The following is a 25,242-nucleotide window of genomic DNA, read 5'->3' as shown; positions in this document are numbered from 1 at the left end:
ATCATAATTACCGTCAAAACCCAACTACTATTGATTTCCGAAAATTCTCAATGATACTTTAAACTGAATAGCATGGTACTTGCATTTTGTACAATGTACAACTACTTTAAAAAAAAAAATAGGATTAGTATAACGTCAACTAACGAAAAAAATTCATGAAAGCATTAGATACAAGTATGGACTCTTTTGCACTGCTAACAATCGCAAAAAAGTGACACGATAAAATATATATTACCAATCTTTCGACTTTTAAGATGTTACCTTGGGACAAGGTTGCTAGTAGTCCCAAGTCTTCTCGAACCCTGGTTGTAATCAGTTTTAGTCAACTGATTACCACACGTCTTTGGGAATATCCTTAAATCCACGGTAGAACAGTGAGTGAAAAACTGGGGACTTAGAACAAGTACTTTCGTAGTTTGTTAATCTGGGCGGCATGAGAAAGGATCAAGGGACAATCCAGGATAGAATTTTAAATTCCTTGTTAACGTGGCTTCAATAAAAACGGATTCCAGCATATATATCAATATTTATATATCCATATTTTTTCGTGGAGTAGTTGTACATCCAAATAAAAACACGTGTATGTAGTGTGTGTGTGTATATATATATATATATATATAATATATATATATATATATATATATATGATATATATGTATGTATGATGATGTATGTATGTATGTATGATGTATGTCTGTATGTATGTATGTATGTATGTATGTATGTATGTATGTATGGTATATATATATATATATATATATATATATAATATATATATATACGTATATATAAAACCCCGAGGTAAACGTCGCCTGAGCAAAAATTAAGCTAAAATATAAATTTCTGCTTAATATAAAATATAATTTCCAAAACTTGAAAATTAGCATATAAAAAATATTCTTTTTAAATAGAACATCAACATCGTCCTTCACTTACAAGAGAACACAAATAAAAACTAAGAGATAACAAAAACTACAATAAATAAATAAATACATGAGTAACCATAGGTCACGTCCTAAATACAAATAAATGAGGCGATGACAGTGCTAGAGGAACTGATGACCACTCACAATGGTTCGCTCGTCAGTGACCACAGAATGGACCAGAGAGAGGTGGCGGTGGTTGAACTGATCAAAAAAACCATATTCCTCCTTGCGCTTCCTCGGCAGCTAAACGCTAAAGCTGTGTAGGCTCTCAACGGACACGCCTTTACATGTCTACACTGTTCTGGCAAGGAAATTATGTACCTAGCATTCTAAACGACAAGAATTATGCACCCAGTCATGCTATCTACATTCTAGAGTCTAGACTGATACTGTCTAGACTCTAGACCAATGGTCCTCAAACTATGAGTCACAGGGACACAGGAAAATTAGTTTTGTGAATTAAAAGCAGTGCCATGGATTCTTTCAGTTCAGTTTTGTGAATGAAAAACGGTGCTAAGAATCCTGTTAGTTTAGTTTTGTGAAAGGGAAAAGCAGTGCCACGGATTCTATCAATTTAGTTTTGTGAATGAAAAACAGTGCCATGAATAACGTTAGTTTAGTTTTGTGAAAGGAAAAAGCAATGCCATGGATCCCACTAGTTTAGTTTTGTAAATGAAAGGCTGTACACATTATTTTTTTTATAAAGTGTATGTATCACTGTACATTTTCTTTCTCCTTACTTTACTCTGGGTCGCGAAGGATGGAAATGTTCCAAATAAGGTCGCTCATGAAAACGTTTGAGAACCACTGGCTCTAGACCGATGCTGTCTCATCTAGACTTAGGTTTCACGCTCGAATGACCGAGAATTCTCGCATTTGCATGTTTTGCCTCAGACCTAGACCTGGAGAGTTACGGACAAGATCGTACCAAAAACTCCGATAGCACTTGCGAGTTTGTGTTGTAAATATCCGTTTTATAATGCCTGTTCTAATTGCAGGGAAATAATGTACCGAATATTATAAACTGCAAAATTAGTGTATCCAGTGATGCTATCTAGACCGATGGTGTGCTATCCAGACTTCAGATTTTACGCTTGAACAAACCAGGATTTTCACATTTGCAAGTTTTGCTTCGGCCAAAGAACTGGAGAGTTATGGACAGGAACGCATAAAAATGCTGCGAGAGCTTGTGTTTGTTTACTAATTTTACAGGGCACTACGTACCTCTTTCATTGTTAATCCCAACATGATTTTCCAAATGCTGCCTTTTTCACCAATACGCTCTAAAAAAAAACATATTTATTCATCGTGACACTTTTCTTATGATAAGAGTGTCGTAGCCATGAAATCTCGGGTCACGTGCTAATCACCTGACTGTTTTCGCTCCGTATGAAATTGAAAGGCCCGGATTGGAATCGCCCACGAAATCGTTAGTATATGAAAATTAGCATTTAGACCCATGTAATTTCATTAAGAAAAATAAGTATTTATATAATGTTATACAGAATATGCTGCTTAGATGTCATCTAATTTTTTTAGATCAACAAGTATTTTTTACATGCTAAGTATAAATTTGTATTTCTCTCAAAGTATATGGGTCTCCATGCCAACTTTCCTCTATCAACGATTTTCTGGCTGTTTCAAATTCACGGTACTCTATTAGACAACACCTGGAAAAATAATCCATTCTTAAATATAATCAGAAAGTCTTTCATGATTTCCACAACGGTCCTTGCAAAACAGTAAAAAGGACGAAAAACTAAAAATGGCAAGAAAATAATTAACCAAGTAAACAAATAAACGGTTGCTAGGATTTTTCATAGGGGTTATTTTAAAAATAATAACCAATGCGTTTATAACAATAATATGAACTCAAGAGGGAAAATTTATAGTACATATTTCATATTATATATATGTATAACTTGGCTTGCCTGTGGATGGACCTCTTGGTAAAAATACCACCTTTTCTGTAAACTTTTCTCATTCATCTACCTGAAGAGGGAGACAGCAGTCTCTGAAATATAGTACTATTCTCTCCATATTTTGGTGTTTTTATGGGCTCCTTTTATTAGATGGAATTCTGTTGTAACAGAACATTTTTACGTCATTATATATATGTATGTAGTATGTATGTATATGTATATATAGATATATATATATATATATATATATATATATATATAGTATACACACACACACACACACACACACACACACATATATATATATATATATATATATATATATATATATTATATATATATATATATATATATATATATATATATTATATATATATATGTGTGTGTGTGTGTGTGTATGTGTGTGTGTGTGTGTGTGTGTTAACGAGGATATGAACCTCGTTTTATTTGGTAAACGTGGAACTCCGAGCGTCAGGCATACCGACACACAATCTCTCTCTCTCTCTCTTTTTAACAATGGAAAGTTAATCAATCAAGTCTAAATCAAGTCTCACAGACTAACTTAACTCAGTTACCCCACCATTAAAATGTCTAAAACAGTAATTTGTCACACCAACTGTCTATTCTCCCATCGGGACCCTCTGTCCCTCTAGGACTCTTGGTCCGCCTTTGCCAGAACACATAGTTCCTCGCCAGAATCGTCTGTTTCAAAGACACGAGGAACACACTCGTTAGCACACAAGTTTAAATATAAAGTTAAAGATTAGATATTCTTACAAATGTCATACAGACAAGCCACCCCTTTGGCTAAAGTAATTCAACTCACCCATGCAGCCTGGATATCTCACTCACTTAATATAAATAAACTTTCGCAGAGCTCCCCCGGCATCTTGCCTTTCTCCCACAGACGTCTCTATGCAAGTCTCCCATAGACTTGGCTAGAGATACATTATGAATAAAAGAGGCGCACACGCACATACGAATGCACACTTCGTTAACGCCCCTTGTTACTGGTCGCAGCCAGTTTCCCAAAGGCACTTTGAAAAAGACCCATGAACTGACGAACATTGACTCGCCTAACTATGCTTTTTCGAATCATGCCACCACAGAAATCATTTATCAGCTTTTCTCGGGTCGTTGCTTCGGCTCTGTTCTCTGCACATTCCAAAAAGGTCACAGCGCATCACATTATGCTATTAAATATATAATTAATTATAACCCTAAACTTACATATATATATATATATAGTATATATATATATATATAGTATATATATATATATTATATATATATTTTAATGCATATAGCTCCTCAAAGCACTGTAATTTCAGTTTTGTTTTTGTATAAAACCACAAAACAGTCAAGGATATAACTTTTTGCCATAGCTTCACAAAATTGGCATGACAGAACAGTTCTGTTCTATTTTTATTATTCCTCCCATACAACTATTTAAAAGAAAGTTTGCCAGGGAAAAAAATGAAATGTATCATGCATTCACCATAATGACCGCTAATCTATCTCTACCTAACGCATATTCAATTATACTTTATTTCTCCCCAAAATCACAACTAATCTCAAAACTTTTAAGTTGAAAAAACTTCCAAACCTAATGCATTCCTTATAACTGTCAATGTCATGATTATTGTTCTTCACATTTTTTGGATACTTGTGTCACTACAAAGCTTGGGATCCAGATGCAAGAATAGGAAGTAATTCTGATGTCGGTAGAAGGATCCGAACCAACATCCATTGGTACCAGCACGAGGTCGTTGCTGTGGGCAGGGATGTTTGAACCTGCTACAGACATGCGAATATTGTTTCATATTCTTGCATTTGGATAAAAGTCTTTGTAGTAACAAGTGTATTCAAAAAGTGTGAAGAAATCGAGAAGCTATTGGCATTGTGGCTATTACAGTATATACGTATCTGGTTAAAAGTGACCAGTAGATCCTGTATAGAATATCAATGTCACATATAATGTTCGAAGAAAACCTGAAAAAAAATGGACAGAATGAAATAAAAAAAATGAAAACAAAGAAAAAATCGAGTACTCACCAAAAGAAGCAGACAATCGGCTGTTGCGTCCCGTGATGAGGGCAGTTGTAGATGTGAGGCTCGTCGCCGTACCTCGTATAAGGCGCAGAAGGAGACTCGGCTCGGCGCTGATCCTTGGGCGTGCTCGGGGCGCTCGTCGAGAGGCTCGAGGGAGGCCGGGAGGACCTCTCGCAAGGGCATGAGCAGGAACAAAACTGTCCCGTCTCCAGTTTGTTCCACGTTTCCAACAAGTATTGTCTGCCGAGCCAAACGACGAAGTGGACGCGCGGCTGCGTGTAAACACTGTGCAAGGCGGTTTGGCCCATCACAAGAAGTGGAGCGGTCCATCTGTGCGTTTTTCAATTTTTCTTCCGACACGCTGCGGAATAACGCTTGAGGGAGCGGCCCGCGTTTTCTTCTTCTTCTCTTTTTTTTATCGTGCCAGCTGGTTTGTTTTAACGTGTATCTATTTCTGTCTTTTGACTTCGTTCACTCCGCAGGAAGTGTATAATTATGCACCAAAACTCCCTTTACTTTCACTTACTGACTTGACGTTTTTCATAGTCAAGAATTTTTCCAATGTTATGAAGGTTTTTCTTATGGCTTTGAATTCGTTTAAATAACGGCACAGCACTATTAGCAATTTCAATCAATATCATATCGAATAGAAACAAATGGATTTTTAGTTATTCTCATCAAAAATGTTTTGTTTACTTATAACACAGTAGTTTCACTCACGCACCGAATCAAACCTCATAATCTGGGGAAGTTGCAGAGAAAAATATTAGCAAGCAATACACATAACAGTGAACGTTACCATATATGAATAAAAAAGCAACAACAAAAAATCGTCAACAGACTACAAAACCAATAATAAGATTTTCACTTAAAAAATCAAGAACTAATTTTCATCACACTTAGTAAATTAACTTGGCTGATTTTAAAATTTTTGTAATTCACATAAATATACTTTAAGGGGCTAAAACTGCATATGGAAATGAGCTAACGCTGTGTACCCTTAAAATGATTACCCTTAATATATATTTTTGTTAACTTTTCAATTGGAAAATACAATAGCAAAATATTGCACGAGGAAAAGTCAGAGAAAGAGTAATTGTAACGTTTGTGCTCTTCCTAATGACAGTAACCAAGAAATGTTTTCAAAGCACTACAACTATTAAACCATTTCCACTAATAGGGCGTCTCCAGAGGAAAAAAAAAAACAGTGGATTGTTTGTTTGCATGGTGTTTTTACATTGCATGGAACCAGTCAGCAACATGACCAACGGCTTTACGTGACTTCCGAACCACGTCGAGAGTGAACTTCTATCACCAGAAATACACATCTCTCACACCTCAATGGAGTGCCCTAGAATCGGATTGTAAGTTTATCCTTAATTACTGAATAAAGAAAGAATCCCATCCAAAGCGAAATTCTAACTCAGTAGCGCCATACAGATTGTCATTGTTGACAAGGACCTCATGTAGTGCACTGTAGGCATAACTTAAGGTTCTTTGCAATGTGCCTTCGGGCCCTAGCTGAAACCGCTTTCGTTCCTTTTACTGTACCTCCTTTCATATTCTCCTTCTTCCATCTGACTTTCCACCCTCTAACAATTATTTCACAGTGCAACTGCGAGGTTTTCCTCCTGTTACGCCTTTCAAATCTTCTTCCTGTCCATTTCCTTTTCAACGCTGAATGATCTCGTGGGTCCCGGCGCTTAGCCTTTGACCTAGAGTCTATGTTAACAGTCCCAGCATGTGTTCGCCCTCCAGACTTTTTGCGAACACCCAGTTATTCTCTTAGCTTCACCTACTCTGTTATTCAAACCATCTCTTAACAACTGCACAAAAACATTGTTTCTTGGAAATCATCTGTTCAAGTCCTTTCAAAACACATTTTCACAAACGTCTCTTAATTCTCATTTACTCCAGGCACTCCTTACCTATGAACAATAACAAAACTTTTCTCGTTCATCTACCACAGCGTTTAAATCCCCTGGCACAACCAACCTTTCTTAGTCACTAGACACAGCCAGGGATAGACTCAGATGCTCCAGGAAGAACTACTATTTCATTTAATTTTTCTTTTATACCAAACCAAACCACAATTCAACCTACAAAATAACACATCCATACATTTTTCACTCTCCTTCATTCCTAGTGACACTCAGGGATCGCGTTTACTGGGCCTATGGTCTGCTCCTGGCCCCATGCTCACCAGACAAACCAGCTGTTAATGAGTACCAGTGTCTGATGGGATCAAGTAAAAGGGTCTAGGTCCAGTAATCTCAACCTTGTGTATATTTGTTATTATTATATAATCAGTTATATATACACATGCACGAACACACACACACACACACACGCATAGATATATATATAAAATATATATATATATATTATATATATATATATATATATAGATATATATCATCAGCCGTTGTTAGTCCAATGAAGGACAAAGGCCTCAGACATGTCCTTCACTCTCGTCTGTTTGTGGTCTTTCTATGCCATTCTATACCCGCAAATTTTCTTAGCTCGTCAATCCATTGTCTTCTCCTCCTTCCCTTGCTTCGTTTGCAATCGCTAGGGATATATATTTGTATAAATAATATATATGTATGTGCATATATGTGTAGCATACTAGGTATATATACATGTATTATACATATATTGTATATATATATATATATATATATATATATATATATATATATACTTTATATATATATATATATATATACATATATATATATATATATATACATACATATATATATATATATATATATATATATATATATATATATATATATATTCATTCTACAGATAGTCACTTGCTCACAGCAACCTATGGATTTTAAGGAAGAGAATGAGATGTGTTCTGCAGCCCTACTAAATATGCCACCAATTACATGTGGGTAACATATACTAAGATAATTTTACTAAAAGTTAATAAGTCAAACTAAATAAATTATTTTCCTAAAGTAATTTATCGCATTGAACGTGAATTCAAATCAACTTCTACTAAGATTAAGTATTGTGCAACGAAAACTAATTTCATATTTTAAAAAAATACTTCAATTCATCACCAATAACACTAGCTTCAATATGTTCGCCGTGTTGGTCACCAATTATCTACAGGCTTCCCTGAAATGGGGCTGGTTCTGCCAGCAAACTTGGTAACTAGATAAACTCCTTGGGGTTTATCATACCACATTTCGGCATACATATGACTTCCTATCTGGAAAGGAATACTATAGGAGTAAGACATCACTGGCACCAAAGAGGGTGGGGGTGGGATGGATGTTTAAAAAAAACGAAAACGACAGATATTAAAGTCTAATTCATAGTTTTTCAAGGTCGCCAAGATGAAGAGTGACACTAAAGATGCCCAAAGTCCAAGTCCAGCCTCAATAGGGGTGAAATATAAAATGTAAAAAATCCTGGGCAATGTAACACAGTAACTATCTTATCAGGAAAGGGAGAGAGTGAGAGAGTAGAGGGGTTGTTAGTGTGTGTGTGTGTGTGTGTGAGAGAGAGAGAGAGAGATAATGTACATATCAGTAGCGTTAAATCGCTGTGAATGAAATAATCTTATAAATCTTTTGCAAAATCCTCATCGCTATGTTATCATTATTACCAACAATATATATATATATATATATATATATATATATATATATATATATATATATATATATATATATATATAATATATATATATATATATATATATATATATATATATATATATATATATATATATATATATATAATATATATATATATCATATATATATATATATATATATATATATATATATATATATATATATATATATATATATATATATATATATATATATATATATATATATATATTATATTATATATTTCTACTTTCAAAATGCATATTTCCCCTCTTTGAAATGTCATGTAGAATTGTGCCACATTTTTTCAGAACCCTAGATAGCTTAGAGATAGGATGTTTTAAATGTGTGTTAAGATTTCGCATTACATATTGTAAAAGAATATGTATATGACGTAGAATGTAAAAAGAGAGAGATTTTCTTTGTCCGTTCGAAACTACGAGTTGTTTCCCTATCATGTCAACACTTTGAGATTGGAGGGCCTGTGAGATCCGTTTGCTTTCCTAATTCTGTCAACGTGTTTGATAAGCGAGCTCAAATCTTCATTTATGTTTTGGGAATCTGTCATCGTATGAGATAAGACCTTTCTGCTTCTGTCAATCGAGACGAATACATGTCTTTTTTTTAACAGACTGGACTCATACGTGTATGTCTTTGCGCAGGATTACACATTTTTTATGTGAAGTTGCGTAAGATTTCGGAGCTTCTAGAAGCATTATTGTCTCAAAACGTTTTGTGTCATCTCCTCAGTCCTGTTTTCTCAAGGGAAGAAGATTTCATTACATCTTAGAACCGCGAGGGGATCTCTCTCTATCTTTCTCCCGCGACATCCTTGAGATTATATTAGCATAACGTAAATTGGTCACTCGTAACTTAGAATTTCACATTTTGATATTTCTTAGAGTTTGTTTCGTGTTATTTAGTGTTTTTGTGGAATCTGAACAAACATTGTTTTGTAACGGCGCCTGGTTTTTGGTAAAGTGAAACAAGCCTGCAGCAAAGAAAGAAGTTGGTATACAAAAAGGTAAAGTGTGTTATATTTTTATTAGTTACAACTAATAACTAATAACGGATAGGAACTGTGGTTAAATAATAACGGATAGGAACTGTGGTTAACTAATAACAGATGGTTACAATGTTTTGAGTGAAAAAGATTTACACTTTTACACATTGCTGATTTTTGTGTTTTGTGTTTGTTCCATTGTTTGTGCACTTGTTCATTTTCTTATTGAAGTGTGCCTTTTTATTTTATATTTTCATTTGCATTCACAATTTAATTGACTTAGTTATTTTCATTGCTTAATCATTGCACATTTAATTAAATTTAACATTTGTGAATTAATTTGCATTTACTTAGAATTCTTTTCAAGTTTTATTATTGTTTAGCACTTGTGAATTAATTTCAAATTTTCAATTATTGCCTAACACTTGAATTTCAATTGAATTAATTTTCTTGAATTTTGTGATAAATTAATTTTGATTTAATTTTACTTAATTTGATTCAAGAATTAATTAAACTTTACTTCGTTTTCAAGTAACAGTAATTTTCCCTGATATTGTGAATTTTACTTATAAATTTTGAATTTAATAATAAATTTTTGTATTTAAAATTTTTATAAGTATTTCATTTCTAACCAGTATATTTGCATTTGATTATATTGATGATAGGTAGAAACATAGAGTGGTAATTGATTTGCTTTCCTTCAATTTACTTGAAGTGACTTAGAACCAGGGAAGTACTTAGACTTCTGAAATCAGGGAAATACTTAGACTTTTTAAAGTTGTTGATGGAGTGATGCCCTTTGATTAATTTAATTACTTACAAGATTACCTCACACCTGTTTTGATGAACTTAGTCTGATTTTCTGCAATACTGGTAAGTTGTTAAGGGATCACTGTTGCCTTTAGAGTATTCAGTCGTTTAATACCTGTTATGAGGGTTCATGTGTCTGGCTTTTGGTGAGGTAATAACTAATGAGTGGTAACCAGATACTTGGCACTTCGTAACAATATATATACGTATGTATATATACGTATAGTATATATATATATATATATATATTATATAGTATATATATAATATATATATATATATGCGTGTAGCCATTTATTTCCCTTATCCGTAACTTCCTGTTCGAGAGTTCGAATTCAAATCATCACGCACAGCTCAAAACTATCTCCAATTTCCCGGAGAAAAAAACAAAATCCTTTTCCTTCACACCTGCAACATGGAAATTTAAGCTGCGGCCGGGAAACATGTGAAGAAGCATATGCGTCACACGGAAAGAGAAACGTTCGTGTTTACACTAAAACTGGGTTAAGGAGATTCGGACTATATTTTTAAGAAATTTCGCTTTCTTTGGTCGTCATAGGAGGTGGATAGACTTTATAATGTCACTCTGCTTATTGTGGCTACTGTTAATTGTGGCTGGATATTCAGAAATAAAAAATCCAAGATATACGTATACGTACAACTTCTCGATGTCTAAACACACACATGTTCATGGTATATTTTCACTATCGGCATTCATGCTCATAGATACATTTACGATATGTATACATATATATATATATATATATATATATATATATATATATATATATATATATATATATACACATATACGTATATATATATATACATATATATGTATGTATGTATATATATTACAAATATACACATATATATATATATATATATATATATATATGTGTGTGTGTGTGTGTGTGTGTGTGTGTGTGTGTATGTGTGTGTGTGTGTAATACACTGAAGACACCACTCGACATTCTCTTCACCGTCGCGTGTTTACAAGGCAATAAAAGATATCGCAAAGTGGTTCTCCCGGAAGCAGTCGCAACTGCGGGGGAAAATGGGTCTTAAAGGTTTTACCAGTAATTTAAGTTTTATTGCCCAAACACCGGAAACGCGGAATCTTGCACAGGTGCGTAAAGAACGTGATATAAAACCGCATATATCTTACAATTCCTAATTCAGATTAGGGCAAGGTGTGAACAATCTCTGAACACATTGAACCATCAATTCGCCTAAACGGCATTTTAACTGCACACGTTTTCTAAACTTTCATCCATTATTTCAGCTTATTATCATTATTGGAAAACTAAAGTCCACAGTAGTACGGTTGACTTAACAATTTTGGTTTTGCGAAAACAAACATTTTTGCCAAATTCTTACCATTATTGAAAAAAATTAACATTCGTCTTTATCATAGAGCAAAATAATTGTTTGCTTTCAACTTAAGGTAACAATAAGCTTTAGAAAAAAAATAACTTTTTCGTGCCAACTTGCCCCGTATACGGTGTAAGTTGGCACACATTATGGGGTAAGTTGGCACACATTATGGGGGGAGTTGGCATAGTGATAATTAAAAGAAAATTACTACATTGCATTTAAATCAAATAGCAAAAATACCCCTTGAATTTCCAAAATACAAAATATAAGGCATTAGTATTACTTCAAATCATCATCTAGTTTTAATTGTGGCATGTGTCAAATAAATCTTCATCAGTTCATGCTCCCACATGTTATTTGCCCTGCACTGGACCTACATTTTTCCTGGCTTACCAAACACAGGCTGTCTTCAGCTGAGGTTTGCAGTTCTTAAACTCTGTATCAGGCTGATGACTGATCCGAAACCCATGTGTCTCTTCGGACATCTCTCGATCTGTTACATACGCACCCGTAAAATCAGAATCTTGAAATAGTCTGTATTCAAAGGTAAAATTCCAGCAATCCTAAACCCATTGAAAACATCAGAATAAGTGACAGCTACAGGTAGAGCCGAGGAAAGTTTACCAGGAATGTCACAGATGGCCATACCTGATCCTGAATTACCGGTCATCCACGAATCATATGCCCTGTTAACACATTTCTTTAGAGGTCTATAAACACTAACATCCTGAGGCTCCAACTTGTGAGAGCAATTTGGAGGAAATGACAGTGCACTAATCTCATTATCCTTACAGAAATCCAGACTTCTGAGTGGCATTCCACGACACTAACCACTATATACCAGCGGACCGGCTGTATCAATTACAAAACATTTCACGCTCCATTCACGACCAATTTCATTGCCAAATAACTTTAGACTCGTCACTTCACGGCATCAAAGATGATACTAAGCAGACATGACGACATAACGTACAACGGGTGTTCACGCACCAAATTATAGATATTTTTTCCATATTCTTTTTTAATGAGAAAGAAATACTGACCACTACAAAAGGCAATAGAAAAATAGTATCAGTAATTAATTATGAATTAAACAGAAAAATGTGATTAGCATTGGATATCTACAAAGCAAGTGATTACAAGACACGAGTCTCTTCCAATCATAAACATGTCAGGTAAAAGATGGCTATTAAGCCTATGGGCACAGCACTTTCGCATACAACGCTCATATATATATATATATATTATATATAGTATATATATATATATATATATTAGTATATATATACATATATACGTTATATATATATATATATATATTATATATATATAATATATATATAATTATATATATATATATATCACATAATAATATATATAATATATATATATATATTATATATATATATATATTATATTATTTATTTACTATATATATTTATATATATAATGTTATTTTATATATATATTATACATATATATATTATAATATATATATATATATATATAATATATATATAATATATATATATATATAATATATATATATATATATATAATATATGCAATAATATAAAAACAACGTATCGTGCTTCTAAGTAAACAGTTGCAGGATCCACAGTAATATTCTTGTTTATCAAGACGAAATATATTTGCAGAAATATATACAATGTTCAGAGTTTTCGTCCATCCTTCTGTGGAAGAAAGCTCTAAACATTGCATACATTTCTACAAATATATTTCGTCTTGATAAACAAGAATATTACTGCGGATCCTTCTACTATATATATATATATACATAGGACTTGTACATGCATATATACGTTCATGCAGGTGTGCAAGTGTGGAAAATTCCCTTGTATGTGCTCGTATGAATACATGAATATGCAATACACCTTCCACTATGTAGCAACAATACACATAGTAGCAAATTCGGTAAACATCCAACAATGCCCGGAAAAACCAAGCGGATTCATGTCGTGCGTACGGGTGTCCGTGCATACTACGTATACTACAGCACAAGAGACCGCTACACACAAAGTACATCTTAAACAAGTCGATTAGAGCTTGATTGTGCGTGTGAATGTGGCCTATTGCGGTCTTGGGTGTAATGCACGACAGACCGACCCACTCCTAATTTCCTGTGTACTGAAACCGTAACAGCAGTATCTTTGAGTCTCTCTCTCTCTCTCTCTCTCTGTATATGTATGTATGTATGCATTATTGTATGGCATGTTATGTATATATATACTTATATAATATATAATATATATATATATAATATAATATGAATAACTTGTTCACGAAGTATAAAACGTGATGCTATGTATAAATAAAGGTTTTCGCCACGAAGGAAAATGAAAGGCGAGATAGCCAAGAACTTTCGGTCTAGCACGACCCTTTACTAAGGCACAACTGATCATACAGAGCAAAAACATACTAAAAGTAGGCTTAATTTCCAAAATGACATTACAATATTAGCAATAAGGTTGATTTCACATTTATATATATATATATATATATATATATATATATATATATATATATATATATATATATATATATATATATATATATATATACATTTATACATATACATATATACATACACACACACACACACACATATATATATATATATATATATATATATATATATATATATATATATATATATATAACGAATTGGCGCCCAAACAAAAAGTATATATCTTTATTACCAGTGCAAGAGGTATAACTGGCATTTATGCAAAGTTTTATCATAAGTTGTTCAATATCCTGAAAGACAAAATTTCCTTGAAACCAAAGAAAACAGTTTTGAAGAGACAATAAAGTTGCCCACCCCACCCCCAACCCCCCCCCCCCACCCCCCCCCCCCACAAAAAAAACAACAACAACAGATGTCGAGAATATTCCTAGATTGGGATGACTGCGTCGAAAAAAAAATTATTTATTTACCTTTGAGTAACCCACCTGATACACTGGATCTACATCCGATTCATCACTTCCGGTAAACCCGAACGGGACTGGAGAGAGAGAGAGGTGGAGCAGCTTAACAGGTTTTTTCTAGATTGCCTTTTCCTGCTCTGGGAATCACGTCCGAAAACCGAAGAGAGATTACACTTCAGTAATTAGAGTTGTCAATGCAAGTAATGTGCTTCATTTGCGATGGTCTTAGATGTAGTTATTATTAGAAAACCCTTCGCAAGGAATTACGATTATTTTCGATTAATGCATTAAGAACTACTTTACAAAAGCCATCAAGTCATTGTGGAAAGACAAGTCAAACAACATAAAAAAAAGAGCAAAGAGTCAAAATCCCTCAGTTAAGCATCAGCCAACATGGAAGCGTCCAATCACTTGGCAAAGTCAACAAAAAACAGTTTGCAATATCGGCGTCGTCTCCGCAACCGCAAATTTAAGACCCCACGTTATCCGAATCACCAATCTCGAGCTTTCCATTCAACCGATGAGAAGATTAACGATGCATCCAAAAGACTTTTATTTGCCAGCCCCTCCTCCCTCACTCCGTCTTAGTCTCCATAAAGTGACCAACTGCCTCCTCCCCTCCCCTCCCCCCCTCCCACAACCCCCTTCACGTTGCATGGCATTTCTGCAACATCTGGCGCCTGGACTGCTAATGAGGCTAAAACATCCAGCAGCGTTCGCGCAGCATCAGAAGCGAGATGACCGGTTCAACAGAATTTGTGTCAGATGTCTGTTCTTGTTTCCATTGTCGGCATTACCTTCATTCAATGACTGGAAGTTAACCTAAGTACCCCTTGTTTGCTTTTACTTCGCCGAAATCGGGTTTTCCTTCTTTCTTCTCCATGGCTTTGACCTAACCCATTTTTTCATCAAATTTATACCCTCTTCCTTCATAATAAGCCTGTTGAATGCTTTTAGAACTAATGATATTCTGTTCTCTATTCCTTCATATTAAACTTGCTATTTGCCTGAAGAACTACACTTAGTCTCTTGATCTTCAAATCGAACTTCAATCTAACTTAACTTTCTTCTTCAATCGGATAATGACCAACCATACCTCCAGCCACTCCTGTTTTCACCATTGCCTCCATCAAGGTCCACTTATTCCGTACCACGAAATAACTGAGCAAATGCTTTCCCCTCACTATTTTCTCTTCTTCTGTAGGTTTCATGTATTTCAAACAAATCAAGGCCCTTCAGAACTCATTTCCACATGACTTCCTCCATTCTAATTTCCTACAGAAACTCCATATTTACCAACTTTCTCTGGTGCCTACATTTGCATTTAAACCCCATAGCATGACCAGTCTTTTAAATATTTCCTAAACCCAACCAGCTGCAGACTCAGAACCTTCCAAAATATTTTCTCAGTTCCTTTTTCCATTCCTGGAACACATACAGTCGTGATTTGTCACTTTGCTACTTTTTTTTTTTTTTTACTTTAGTTTAACTAGACCACTGAGCTAATATTAACTATCCTTGGACTTTGCTACTGCCAAGCTCAGTCTTAACCATACAGTTCTAAAGGTAATGCATGTGTACATTATTACCTTTCCCAGTCTGCCTATCGCTAAAAGTTACCTGTTATCTGTTCCCTGGTCCTACGCCTTTCAGCTATCCTAGACAGCCATTCTCTGATCTTCCCATCCTTGCCCGTTGACCTAAGTCTAGGTTAAAAATATAACAATCGTCTTTCTTTTCCTTGAACTTATTTTCACACACATACATATATATATATATATATATATATATATATATATATATATATTATAATGTGTATCCAAATGTGTACATATTTATATAACACGTCACCACCGGAGATGATCATCTCCCAGGATGCGATCAAATTAAATGCTTTATAATAGGAAACTAGAGAACTTATTTCAATTCCGGATATTACTATTTTTCCCCGTTCGCTTCACGCTCAGGTCGTTCATGCCACATTGGCAGTACGGCAAATTCAGTTTCCATTGCGCCAGTCGTTCAAAGTACGACGTTACCCAGTCCTATTTTAGAACGGATAGAACGGGATCAAATTTTTAAACATGGTTGACGTTCTGGACCACCCTTCCCGTCCTGGCCCGTTCGCAAATTTCAGAGATGTATGCAAGTATTGCACCCGCGCCGGTTTTTTTTTTTTTTTTTTTTTTTTTTGGTTTTTTTTTTTTTTTTTTTTTTTTGGCCATGCCCCTAGGTTAGGTTAAGTAGGGTAAGTATGTTTGAGGAATTACCCGTGCCTATAATCATTATGGGTGTGAGAAACCTAATGAGATTATTTACAAGAAGATTCTATGGTTAGTTTTTAAGATATGGCGTCCCGCTTTTACAGGGAAGGTTCGGTACTAGGCTACGGTTCGGGAATACGTGGCCCGTTCATAGTATTTGGTGTGTACTACGTCCATCAAGTTTCTATTACGTTTCTTCCCGTTCTGACGGTGAGAACTAGCTCAGTGTGAAGGGGTTATTAAAAAAAAAAATAAATAAATAAATAAATAAACTCAAACTACTTTACCTAAAAATGCTCACACATAATCATGAAATCGCCAAACTAGATTTACGTAACGACCGCTATATGGTCTAACCAGTAATTAACTGAGGAAGTTAGAGGGTCTAGGTAACAAACAAGGCAATCAAATTAGTACTTAACCACACCTCAAGAAACGAACATAAAATGAGTTTTGACGTGCACCACGATAAATCTGAATCTGTAAAGGACTTCCTGCACGAATGTACTAACGAGTGCAAAAATATGCGTTAGCTCAAAGTAATATTTGAATTAATAATATATGAATCAATGAGGCTAGCCTATAACAAAAATATCTGGAATACAGAAATTTATATACACGCAAACCAGATTACTCTATAAATTGCCTAAGAACTAAAAATAGGCCGAAGTGAAGACTCGAGACACATTTGAGAGAGAGAAAAAAAAACGGTTATCTATCCAAAGCCGGTCAAGAAACCTCTCACCTGTAAAATTGTAAACCTGACGGATGGACAAAAATTAAACAGGGATCTATAGTAGATTCACATCAGCCGTCCATTTGATGTCTAGGCCCGTCCGTTACGACACTCCTGATTGGCTGTTGTTAAGCCAATAAAGACGTATCCCTCAGGAGAGGTGGAACACACATCCTGCCTGTGTGAACTCTCGAGAGACTGAGAGTTTCCATCCCTGTCATTGGCTTATCAACAGCCAATCAGGAGAGTCGTAAGGGACGGGCCTAGACATCAAATGCACGGTTGATGTGAATCTACTATAGTACCAAGATATGACCTGTAAACACACAATCGTAATTTGAAAAAAAAAAAAAAAAAACTGATAATGCTAATAAAAATTCCGATGGTGGTGATTTCGATTTAGCATTGCACATTATTGTCTTGAAATGACTCAAGTCTCAGGTGAATACGAGCCGTTTTGGCGCTATATGGTAAATGGACACGAGTCAACGACACCGAAGAAAATGTGTAATAGGTATAATCATAAAGTAATTATTGTATTTTGATTTTAAAAAATACTGGATTTTTAAAATAAATCGCACATTATATATATATATATATTATATATATATATATATATATATATATATATATATATATATATATATATATAGAGAGAAGAGAGAGAGAGAGAGAGAGAGAGAGAGAGAGAGAGAGAGAGAGAGAGAGAGAGAGAGTTATGAGCCTTACAATTTTTTTTTTTAATATGGAACCTCGGTCTCGTATGATAAAATGTAATGAATTCAAATTGTCAACATATAACAATTACAATCTAGTAACAAACTCTACTTATGGACTTGCCGTCGTCGAATTCCGGGCCACCCTATGGGTCTATAAATGTGCAGGGGAAGCTAGGGTCTTGCCGTCACTACCTTCCTATTCCCTTGTCAATTTTGACAGCACAGAATAAGTTAGTTTCCGACGGGTAAAAAGAATAAAACTGATATTATCGCCAACAAATTAAGCCTTATTTTTCATTTCGTTTTAGTCTAGTTGATAATGCACAGCCGCCAGCTTAGGCCTAATCACTCCTAATGCCGGCATATTACCCAGCAACTAATCCGAGCACTTAGAAATCACTATTGTCACAAAAGAATATCGAATCAAAGTTTAATTTTCAAAAGCACGTTAAGCTGTAGATTTAGAATCCGTCCACCATTATGTTGCGTTTGATTCCCTTCGTCTGCATAACACATTAACAATTTCCGGGAAACCTGTGCGCGAACTACCTTGATTACCGAACCGTGCGACACACTAGCCAACAAGCAACTGTCGCTCGCAGATCTGGATTTTGAGTGACGGCGCGGCGGCGGGAAAAGATGGCTCTAATACAATCGTACTTACGTACACACAAACATACACACGTTCTCTATCCTTTGGAGAGGCACTCGCGTCAAAATAACGAATGACGTAATCTGTTATGCAATGAACGGTGCGACGATGATTTATAATACAGATTTTTTGAAGAGTACTGTGTGTCACATTCTCCAAAGTTAATCATTTCTCTAAAATAAAAGACCAGTACTTGTAAGTGAGGTTTAAAATACAGTATATATGGAAGAAATCATTCTAGGACGTAGTATGTATGTCTTTGTCTTTTACCTTCATTTTTTTAATGGGGTATAAATACCAGAAACTGTGAGTTAGGCTAAGCGCAAAAGGTAAATGTACAGAGATTATTTACGGTATCAAATGAAGCTCTTATTTTCAGCAGAGGAATTTGCCTCCCATTACTTAGGTTTGTCTTTAAACAGAGTATAAAAGAAAAAATAAAACACGAATGACCTTGAAAAAACACTTGGAACGTTATAACCCATAAAAAGCGGCGTTTAGATAGACTCACTTCTTTGTGTCAGTATGTCAGCGGGTAACTTGTAAGGCGAGGAGGGAGGAATGAGCGGAGGGAAACTTCTAAGAATGAAGGTGGAGGGGGAATGAGGAAGGGGTGAGGGGGTTGTAAAGAGGGAGGAGAAATGTAGGGAGAATGTAACGAGGAGCAAATCACGCTGTACTTACTTCCAGAAGAGAACATCTGTCGGAGTTTGGTCGAACAGAAGTGGGCCGCGGAAGAGGTTTACAAAAAGTTTCTCTCTCCCCGATACGACGGCTTGTAAAGAAACACTTGATATTTCAGACTTTTATATCTTAATGCGTCTGCTAAGTGTTAGTGTTTTTTTTTTTTTTTAAATGTTTGGATTATCTAAACACCCACTATACTTCACGAACAGCCAAAAGACTCCCAAAGAAAAAATTAGCGAAGCATGCTTGTCCTCTTTCCTTAAGTTTGCTCAGATACTTCCAATCAGCTGTTCTTCCCGTGGCTGCTAGATGAATGACCTCACAGTAAAAGCCCGTGCTGTGCTAGTACAGGCCCAGCTTGATTTAACCATATCAGATAGTTTCACTTGCTTTGGCAAACGGTACGTTAGTCTCAAGTCGCTCTAAGCAGATGTCCCCCACGGTGAAAATACAATGGGTTAGACTAATGAGTCTAATTATTGTTATTTTTAGCTAATCATGCCTAAGACATTATAGATCATTACATAAGCTTGGCCTGCTGTTGAATTTGCGGTTTTTATGAACATGTCGATATTTGGTTGCGCTGGATTAAGCTGGCCTTTTACCAGCACGGACCCTTACCTGGAAACTACCGGTAAGTGTAAGAAAGTATCAAATGTAATGCCTGATGAGGACCTCAGAACTCTACGAACCAAGCGAGACGAATAGCTCAATTACAGGCATATTAGCTTAATGATCAGTTTATGGAAAGAAAGCAACCATTACAAGGAGCTAAAACTATATTAAAACAATAAGAACATCTGTTTCACTAAATGATATAAAAAATGAACGCTTTGTTAAATGACCAACACGGTGTACACTGTATTTGGTGGCAAGTTAACAGAGGAAAATGGACCAAAAAATAAACCGGCAAGTCATCAATAAGTCTTACTACTTAATACACAGATGAGATAATGAATGCCGGTATGATTATCGCATATACGTGGAAAATGATTATTCATGGATTTCATTAGATGGATTAAAATCTTACCAAAATCCAGGGTGAATGTAGTTCGTTAATCTAAATGAGCCGTGACAGAAACACGGCTGCACTAGTATCTGAATTAAACGTTAAATGTACCAATGTGACCACTAACACTTATAAAGTCAGTTAGATTTAAATCTAAAATGCACCGCGTAGTACATTCGTTCATAGTCTACAATGAGCTCACCCTTCGGTAAAACTCTTTAATGAGACAGTGACTAAAGACGTGTCAAAAATATCAAGTAGCAATATATTATGTTAAAGACGGAAGAAGACTTATACACCGAGCGAGTGTACCAGTTGTGACCTACACACACACACACACACACACACACACACACACACACACACATATATATATATATATATATATATATATATATATATATGTGTGTGTGTGTGTGTGTTTGTATATACATTATATATACATATAATATTATATTATATTATATATATATATATATATAATATATTATATAATATATATTTATATATATATATATATATATATATATATGAGAGAGAGAGAGAGAGAGAGAGAGCGTGCGTTATTGATTTCATTGCAATAGGCGCACCTATAGGCATACCATGTTTAGTATGACTATTATTGCACCGCTTATCGAAAGAGGTTTCCACTTTATTTATTAATAATAGTCTAATCATTAAATTCTGCATATGAAATTATAAAAGTAAGAAAAACAATTGAATAAAAAAGTTCATTTAATTTCCTGTTTTCAAAGTCAAAATTTGATTATTCATTTATTTATTTTTATATTTATGCAACGGTAGTGTTGTCTTCAGTGTATCCTTATAAATAATAATAATAATAATAATAATAATAATAATAATAATAATAATAATAATAATAATAATAATAATAATGCCGCTTTTATGATAATACCATTACCATTACAATTAGGATTGCACAAGACAAAGTCTTAGACTATGTATATACAAGCGGAAGTAAGAGTTAGACCTATACCACTGCTGCCTACTTACGCAATCCGCCAAACGCTCACGAGTGGCCGGAAACTTCATTCACAAAAATGATGCAAACCCGTTAGATAATACTAGTTGATGCTATGTTGACATGTCGGAAGTGCTAAAGAGTCAGCGACCTCTTCAGCGCTATGCAGAGTAGGGAGAGACAATGCTATGCGGTGTACTATACTCTTTTGTTTTTAATGGAGTTACGATGCGGCTGAATATGGCTACAGTAGATTCACATCAACAGTGCATTTGATGTCTAGGCCAGTCCCTTACGACGCTCATGATTGGCTGTTGATAAGCCAGTCACAGGGCTGGAAACTCTCAGTCTCTCTCAAGAGTTCACATGTGCAAGGTGTATATTCCACCTCTCCTGAGGGATACGGCCTTCAAAAGTATCCCTCAGGAAAGGTGGAAAATACATCCTTCCCATGTGAACTCTCGAGAGAGACTGGGGGTTTCCAGGCCTGTGAATAGCTTATCAACAGCCAATCGGGAACGTCGTAAAGGACTGGCCTAAACATCAATTGCATGGTTTGATGTGAATCTAATATCCTTGCGCTCTGAAACGGAAGTGTTTGCTTGCTACCATGCAATTTTCTCTGGCCGCGCCGCACAGAGACCCAGTTGAATACTATACAAAAATCTCTTCTCTAGCCAAGTGGTAGGACACAGATCTCGACAGAATTATCATAATTAGGCAAATCAGTAACCAATGGAATTAAATATGGAATTTCGGCCGAAGTCTAGGCGTTGGTACTATGAGGTCATTCAGCGCTGAAAGGGAAACTGAGAGTAAAGGTCTGGAAGGTGTAACGAGAGGAAAACCTCACAGTTGCGCTATGAAACGATTGTTAGGAAAGGATTTAAAGTAAGATGGACGAAAGAGAATATTAACCCTTAAACGCCGACTGGACGTATTTTACGTCGACATTTTTTGTCTCTCGGGTGCCGACTGGACGTATTTTACGTCGACATACAAAAGTTTTTTTAAAAATTCGCGGAAAAATACTTTTAGGCCTACCAGCCGAAAACTCTTGAATCACGCGCCTTGGGGGATGCTGGGAGTTCACGGATCAAGGTGTTGTTTTGTTTACAATCGTTACGCAGGCGCGCAAGCGCGAATTTCTTTCTTGCCGCACTAAAAAGTATCTGTGACACATCTCTGAAATTATTTCGTCACTTTGACATAATTTTTGTACCATTTTAAATTAGCCGTTACATAGAGTATTATATATGAAAATGTGCGCATTTTTATGTAGAATACAACAAAAAAAATACTCATGATTGTAGCTTTATCAGTTTTAAGATATTTTCATATAAATAACGATAAGTGCCAAAATTTCAACCTTCGGTCAACTTTGACTATACCGAAATGGTCGAAAAACGCAATTGTAAGCTAAAACTCTTATATTTTAGTAATATTCAATCATTTAACTTAATTTTGCAACTAATTGGAAGTGTCTAGCACAATATTTCGATTTATGGTGAATTTATGAAAAAACTTTTTTCCTTACGTCCGCGCGGTAACTCTTCCGAAAATAATCATACATGCGATTGTGGTAATGTTTGCACCATTTTAAATTAGCCGTTACATAAAGTTTTATATATGAAAATGTGCGCAATTTCATGCACAATACAACTAAAAACAACCCATGGTTGTAGCTTTTATCAATTTTGAAATATTTTCATATAAAAAATGATAAGTGACAAATTTTCAACCTTCGGTCAATTTTGACTCTACCGAAATGGTCGAAAAACGCAATTGTAAGCTAAAACGCCTATATTCTAGTAATATTCAAGCATTTACCTTCATTTTGCAACAAATTGGAAGTCTCTAGCAAAATATTTCGATTTATGGTGAATTTATGAAAAAAAATAACATTTTCTTTACGTCCGCGCGGTAACTCTTCCGAAAAAATCATACGTGCGATTGTGGTAAATGTTTTGCACCATTTAAATTAGCCGTTACATAACGTTTTATATATGAAAATGTGCGCAATTTCATGTATAATACAACAATAAATAGTTGAAGGTTGTAGCTATTCTCATTTTCGAAATATTTGCATATAAATCACGATAAATAGAAAAAATACCACGTTCGGTCAAATTTGACTCTACCGAAATGGTCGAAAAACGCAATTGTAAGATAAAACTCTTACAGTCTAGTAATATTCAGTCATTTATCTTCATCGTGGAAACAAATTCGAAGTCTCTAGCACAATATTTAAATTTATGGTGAATTTAAAAAAAAAAAACTTTCTTTCCTCCTGCGCGCGGATTCTCCGCCACAAATCTCCGAAATGCGTAAGTCCCATTATCGGAATATTTGCTCCGTTTCATATTAGGCATTTCATAGAGTTTATATGAAAATGTGCGCAATTTCATGTAGAATAAAACGAAAAATATTTGAAAGTTGTAGCTTTTCTTATTTCCGAAATAATTGCATATAAAAAATATATATATAAAAAATTCGACATTTCGGTCAACTTTAGCTCGTCAGATATGGTCGAAAACTGCATTGTAAGCTAATATTCTTACAGTATAGTAATACTCAATCATTTGTCTTCATTCTGAAACATATTGGAAGTCTCTAGGACAATATTTAGATTTTATGTGAATTTTTTGAAAAAATATGTGTTTACGTAAGCGCGTTACGAATTCATGCATTATTTTGTGATAATATTTTCTCTGTGTTGCTTTTATCGTTTTACAATGTGTTTATATATCAAAATGATTGAAATTTAGTGCAAATTACAACGAAAAAAAAGTAACTTGTTACCTTCAACCGTTTTGCGCACAGCGCGATTTTGAATGCATTATATATGAAATTTCGTTTTTTGCGCTATCATATATCGCATTATTTATATATGATAATGATAATTTTTTTCATTTCTGATGGTTGCATACTAAACTTCAAGCAATGACAAAAAAAGGAGCCAAAAATGAACTCTTAATCTTAAAAACTAAGCGCGCTGTGATTTTTTGAAAAAAATATTTTTTCCGCTTACGCGCTCACTCTCAAACCCCTCCGGCATACGGGAGTCATTTTTTTATTTACCGCTCCGGCGTTTAAGGGTTAACGGAGGAACAATAAAATGTATGGAAGGGGCTGCAGCTGGGGGAATATGTACGTTGCAAAGAACCATAAATAATCCCTACAGTGACAGGGATCAGTGACCAATTCAAACTAATTGCATGATTTAAAAAATAAAGCAAGAAAACTACGCACCAGTCATTACTGCAATAAACGCATTTTTATAAGCAGCAGCAATGTAAAAAATATTTAGCGAAGAGAAGACTCGCAATTTTACAAAACTTGTAAAATATGCACACAGTCAGCACTGAAGTTTACTCGGTCACAATGATGCAGTATATTAATACTTTCTCACGCGAGAGATTAAAAAACCCAAAAATAAGGTTCTCTGTAATAACTCGTAAAATCTGTTATTCCAGGAGCAACTGCCGTCACAAAAACTCCCTTACCACTAATTTC

General features: G+C 34.8%; 1 protein-coding gene across 1 annotated transcript in view; it reads right to left on the bottom strand.

The window, feature by feature from the left end:
- The window catches only part of LOC135206680 (putative uncharacterized protein DDB_G0277255), a 316,662-nt gene extending 297,664 nt beyond the window's left edge, over window positions 1-18,998 (bottom strand). The window contains exons 1-2 of the mRNA XM_064238069.1: window positions 18,946-18,998; window positions 4,904-5,642 (exon numbers count right to left, since the gene is read on the bottom strand). Of these exons, the coding sequence (XP_064094139.1) occupies window positions 4,904-5,208 (305 nt within the window). The 5' untranslated portion in view covers window positions 5,209-5,642; window positions 18,946-18,998. The remainder of the gene's footprint in view (window positions 1-4,903; window positions 5,643-18,945) is intronic.
- Window positions 18,999-25,242: the final 6,244 nt, after the last annotated feature.

Source organism: Macrobrachium nipponense, chromosome 31 (genome assembly GCF_015104395.2).
Source record: "Macrobrachium nipponense isolate FS-2020 chromosome 31, ASM1510439v2, whole genome shotgun sequence".
NCBI lineage: Eukaryota > Metazoa > Arthropoda > Malacostraca > Decapoda > Palaemonidae > Macrobrachium > Macrobrachium nipponense.
Note: the sequence above shows the minus strand (reverse complement) of the source record. Positions and strands in the feature narration are given on the sequence as shown.